Source organism: Phoenix dactylifera, chromosome 11 (assembly GCF_009389715.1).
Source record: "Phoenix dactylifera cultivar Barhee BC4 chromosome 11, palm_55x_up_171113_PBpolish2nd_filt_p, whole genome shotgun sequence".
NCBI lineage: Eukaryota > Viridiplantae > Streptophyta > Magnoliopsida > Arecales > Arecaceae > Phoenix > Phoenix dactylifera.
The window spans coordinates 4,209,221-4,215,264 of NC_052402.1; the positions used below are offsets into that span (position 1 = coordinate 4,209,221).

The window sequence follows — 6,044 nt, forward strand, 5'->3', positions numbered from 1 at the left end:
TTGATGTTCTTTTCCAACATAATCATCCTGGATAAAGGAAAAACTTGATTAGAAGACCTCAAGAACAAAACTAAATAATGTTCATCCGCAAAACTAACAAAGCAGTATTTCAGCTAAGAAGTAATCAGACGGATCGCTCTCCATAACTGTCCCCTAAAAATTTTAAGCAATTTCAGCAGGAGCAGCAGAATTCTGTAGAAATAAGCAGCCAAAAATCTGTGAAGATGAGAGCAACAAGATGCAATAAACTATACGGCATAACATGTATCACTAAAATCTGGGTAGATTCTTATCTTGTAATCAGTGAACAAATAGGGTACGATACATGGCCACACAAAGGTAAAAATGGCAACAAACAGTTTTGGCGGAGAATTGCCCTTGCTCAAGGAATTATACTCTTGCCAGTATATAACAACAGTTCATGGGATTTATATATATAACAGATATGAATTTGTTATACAGCCATACAACAGAGTAAACTATGGATGTTTCTAAAATCTCTTCATCCACCTGGGCTCTGAGTCCTATGTCTTAAATCCAAACAGCAGTCTTCACATAATTTATTCAACCAAACCGAAGAAATTCCCAAATCCTGCCAAAAATTCAGTGTCATGAATATCTTCATCCCCCTGGGCTCTCAGTCCTATGTCTCAGATCCAAACAGCAGTCTGTGCATAATTTATTCAACCAAACTGAAGAAACTCCCACTTCCTGCCAAAAAAATTGGTGTCATGATAAAATAGCCATAACACACCAAGCTACAACTCACCCTAAGTTAGTTTCCATGTTGCTGTTAGTCTTTGCATAAATAGAATGTAGCCTCTTCAGATGAGAAACAATCCTTATTCCTTCACACATCACCAATAATCACCACAAGAACATGACCCATCCCTGAAATGATGGAAACGATTGATATCTCTTATGATAATCTCCCTTGAAACAATCTTGCTGATGAACTTGAATGCCGTGTGACAATCCTTACACACGCGGAGATTTTTCTTCACTCTGATGGGGGCTCCAGCCGGAGTACTAATCAACCCAAATGCAACAGCAAGCTTCTCACTATGATGAGAAAGGAGCACCTCTTTTTCACTTTGCTCCACATCATGAAGGTCGATCTCTACCATAGGAACATACCCGGATTTGTTCATCAATTCACCCAATTCTTCTAGCTTAGCATATATTTCAGTAGTCCTTTCGTGGCTTCTGTCTCCCACAATGAAAGTGTACACTCTGTCCTTCACCTCCATCCAACTCATGCCAGGCTCTTTCTTCACGCTGCTATCTTTCATCAACCTTCTCGCCTTGGCAACATCATCCCACATACCGGCAGAAGCATATATATTAGCAAGAAGAACATGGGTTCCAGACTTCTCTGGCTCAAGAGAAAAGAGCATCTCGGCCGCTTTCCTACCCAATTCTATATTCCTATGCACTCTGGATGCCCCCAGGAGTGCTCCCCACACTGAAGCATTGGCTTCAAAAGGCATGCTATCTACAAGCTCCATTGCCTCATTCAGTCTCCCAGCACGGCCAAGAAGGTCGACCATGCAAGCATAATGCTCGTGAGTCCGTTCAATGCCAAACAGCTCTACCATCGACTCAAAATACTGTTCTGCCTCATCAACAAGACCAGCGTGATTGCATGCAGAAAGAACGCTAGTCAAAGTGATATGGTTTGGAGCAACACCCTCATCAAGCATCTTATGGAACAAATTTAATGCCTCCTTCCCGTGCCCATGTTGTGCAAGCCCTCCAATCATCGCAGACCATGAGACAACCCCCCTCTCGGGTACCTCAGAAAAAGCTAAGGATGCATCCTCTATGCTCCCACACTTGGCATACATATTGACGAGTGCATTCCCAGAAAACACATCAGACATGAACCCCATCTTCAGCACATGAACATGTATTTGTTTCCCTTGCTCATATGCAGATAAACTAGCACAAGCATTGAGGAGGCTACTTAAGGCAAATGAATCTGGCTTAAGCTCCCGGTTTAGCATCTCATAGAAAAGTTTCATAGCTTCCTCCCCTTGCCCACTCAGAGAGTAAGCCGTAATAATAGATGTGAAAGCCACCACATCTCCAAATGGGTGTTCCCTGAAAATTCCTGCTGCCTCCTCTATGCAATTACACTTCCCATATGCATCAATAAGACCATTTGCAACATGAGGATCTGATAAAAATCCTGCCTTGAGAGCAAGGGCATGAACTTCTTTATTCACATTGGTAGCTCGTAAGCTTGCGATAGATTTAAGAACTGCTGACAATGTGGTCCGATTAAAGCTCAAACCTTCCATCCTCATCTTAGAGAAGAGAGACAGGGCCTCCTGGTCACTCCCGCTGTGCGAGCATCCCGAGATCAAAGCATTCCATGAAATCAAATCCTGCTCAGGAATCAAATCAAAAGCTTTCCTCGCATCTCCTAAATGATCGCATTTGGCATACATATCAACAATCCCAACACCCACGAACATGTCTGAATCGGAGCCAGACTTGATCAGATTGCCCTGTATCTGCTGTCCCAGAAATAACATCCCTGTCCCAGCACAAGCCTTCAGAATACTCGACAAAGTGAACACGTTTGGAAGCATTCCAGAGTGCCTCATATCCAAGAACAACTTTAAGGCCCAGCTATCATGCCCATGAAGAACACATCCAGCAATGATAGCATTCCATGAAACAATATCAGGCCGAGCTATCCCCTTGAAAACTGTGGCTGCAGCCTCAATATTCCCCAACTTTGCATACATATCCACCAGTGCATTGGCAGTAAAAGGGTCTGAGTCATACCCAAGCCTAGTGAGGTAACCATGAACTTCTCTCCCATGACGTAAATCCTGCGAGCCCGTGCAAGCATTCAAAACACATGAGAACCCAAACTCGTTCGGCCTAATTCCACTCATCGCCATCTCACTAAACAGCCCAACTGCCTCCTCGCACCGATCATTCTTAACATGTCCCGCCAGCATTGCATTCCAGGAAACCACATTCCGACCAGCAATGCCGTCGAACAGCTTCCGGGAGTCTGAGAGGAGGCCGAATCTGGCGTACATGACAATGAGGGTGTTGGCGACGAAGGCGTCGGATTCGAACCCAGTGACGATCGCGACAGCATGGATTTGGGTGCCAGCAATGAAGTCCGAGGAGGCCGAGCAGGCCTTGAGAACGGTCGGAAGGGTGAACTCGTTGCTCCGGATACCTAAAGATTGCATCTTTTGGAAGGCCAGGAGGGCCTCGCGGGTGAGGCCACCGCGGACGTAGTTGGAGATGAGAGCGGACCATGAGACAAGGTCCGGGTGGGGTATTACGTCGAAGACCTTGCGGGCGAGGTCGGGGGAGCGGGAATCGGGGCGAAGAGGGAGGAGATGGCGGCGGACGAGAGGGACGGAGGAGAAGCCGGACTTGGTGAGTTGGGCGCCGGAGATCGGATGAGAGTCGGCGGCGGCGGCGGAGAGCGAGTAAAACGGGGGCGGAGGCGGCGAGGAGAGGTGGGAAGGGGGGAGGCGCGATGGGGGGACGGCGGCCGTGGCAGCGTTTTGCTCTTCCAGGAGAGATTTGGCGGCGGTTTGGAGAGAGCGAGAAATGCCGGTGGAGAGCGTCTTGGAAAGGGATAGAGGAGGAGGGAGGCGCCGCGATTTCATCACCCATGGAGCGTGGGCCTCGCCCGGCTTCGGCGTCGCGCAAGTTTTTTTGACCGGCGCAGTCCGGGTTTCCCGATCGATGCAGACCGGTCCAGCTCTTTTATCTTCTTATTTTTTTTATTTTTCTGGGTACGAGGGGGAGGAAACCACGAACTAAGGTCTGCTGTATACCGTTCTCCGAACATCAGCCTGCAGCAAAAGAGCAAGATGGGCTGGAATAGGAATAGAAGAAGACCCAGCATATCATAACAAATGGTATCAGCATACGATATTTTTTTTTTGTTAGTCAAGAGGAGACTATCTACAACTCTGATGCTTTTAATAACCATAAGACTTTAGTATAAAAAAAGCTTTTATGCTAGACGCATAGCTTTTTTTTAACTTGTCTATGATTTGTCTTTTAGCTTCTACTTTGTTCATGATATTTTTAATTTTCTAGAAGGGTGCATTCATGAAGGACATAGACTGTATCTTTCACAGTATAAAAGTATCTACATTCCTTCGCACGAATTCATCATTTGATCATCTATCATACAGATCTCAAAACACTCCAAGATTTGTGTACATTCATCTGTATAGATTTTAAAGCGACCCGAGAATGATCCAATGGTGGATTCGTGCTCAAGAAAGCAAACCTTTCTTTCATGCAAAAGATGCACTCGTGTTTGCCGATGAAATCTTTTAACTTGTTTTACTTTGATGCTTTAATGCATTGTTTTGTGTCTCGATTGAAATAACCTCTCAACTCGCCTGGATTGGTGGGTGCTACAACCCTTGCAGCGGATATATAATTTACTAATCTCAAAGTTGTTTAGCACTTATCTCAAAGCTGTTGGCATGCAGGTCGAAGGGACTGCCAGGCAACAGTTGAAAATGTCAAACCTTTGGACCATCATCCTTTTTAGCTCTTGCTTTTGACCATAGATGAATGATGATGCTTTGCCTTAATTTCTACCTTCTGATATTGGTGATCTTCTATGGGTGTTAATTGGTTGATTTTACCAAAAGTCCACCTATGCTCATATCTTTCCATCTCTAAAGTTGGGTTTCCAACATAACAAAAAAAAAAAAAAAAAAAAAAGTTGGGTTCCCTGTAGATTGGATTCGGACCAGTGACATTGTTCAAACATTGTAAGATCTGGCCCTGGGATTGGCCTCCTCTAAGGTTGAGAAATATTGTTTGGCTAGATAAGACATCAAACTGATACACACACTTTAAGCTAATGTTCTCGTAATTCCCCTCCTGTTGATGCAACAATAAGAAGCTGATTGTGGTCAAGTACAGGTGAGCTTGTGATGTCAAGGATTTATATCATAATATGGGAGATAAGCAAGTGTTTCTTCGTCGTCAGGTAGAATATAATCCTAGTACTTACCCTTTTTAAGATGGTTACAAGAAAGTAATCAAATAGTGTAGATTAATTGTGTAAAATGAATGACAGACCGCATATCATGTACCCTGAAATCCTCGTGGCTTTCAAAAAATTGTTTGTAGGGACTTTAAGCAGATATTTATTGCTTTCAAAAAATAGTAAAAGTTTAAAAGCAAGCAATAGCATAAGTTTTGTGCAAGTGCTATTTTTAACGTAGTATTTCAATTATTTGTTGAAAAAGGAAAACACAAAAACAACAATAATATAACCCTTTGAAGCATCGACTAATGAAAATATATATAACTCATTTTTTTCTCTATTTCACAAAGGAAAAGTTAGAGATAAAATTAAGATATGAGAGAAGACAAGGATGTCATATATAACACAACATTTCTCCTCCAATTCACATTATTTTCTTTTTGAGAAGTTCTTACAGTAGTCATTGCTTTTCTTTTCTTTTTTTTTCCTGCAGCTCGATCTCCTTGAACTGTTCAGCCTTTAACTGTATTTTTGCAATAAATAAAATGACATCAAAAGACAAAAAATTGGTTATGTAAAGGCTCAAATTTGTCGCCCAGCAGGCAAAGCATGATCTTCTTCCTATCTGTTTATTTATTTGTACATTGTTTGACAGATATTTGTGGCGAAAGAAGTAAACACTTCATTGATTTATTACTTCTGACAGTGTAATCAATTTCAACAATTAAATAAAAACAAGAATTGCCCAATACTCTCATAGAGATCTTACTGTAACCATGCAATGTCATTCTGCAAATAACTGATGCTTAAAGACGATCATGCAATCTTATTTTGTGATGCACCGATGCAGAATGCCAGAAAACAATCTGGGTATTTTCATAACCATAATCATTAGCATTAAGCCCTCTCCAAACCATCTGCCAAGTAATGTTTCTATTTTATCAAAATAAATTATGTTTCATGTGATTTCCCTGTATTAAAAACATTGGTTCATAATCAGTGAACGGAAAAAGGCAACCAAATAGGCATTCGTGAAGAAAAGCAG

The 6,044-nt window shown here is 42.5% G+C and overlaps 1 protein-coding gene across 1 annotated transcript; it reads right to left on the reverse strand.

Annotated features, from left to right (window-relative positions):
• Positions 1 to 264: 264 nt before the first annotated feature.
• LOC103705216 (putative pentatricopeptide repeat-containing protein At5g52630) lies at positions 265 to 3,860 on the reverse strand. The gene has a single exon (XM_008788851.4). The coding sequence runs from the start codon at positions 3,645 to 3,647 to the stop codon at positions 858 to 860; it is 2,790 nt and encodes a 929-aa protein (XP_008787073.2). The 5' UTR covers positions 3,648 to 3,860; the 3' UTR covers positions 265 to 857.
• Positions 3,861 to 6,044: the final 2,184 nt, after the last annotated feature.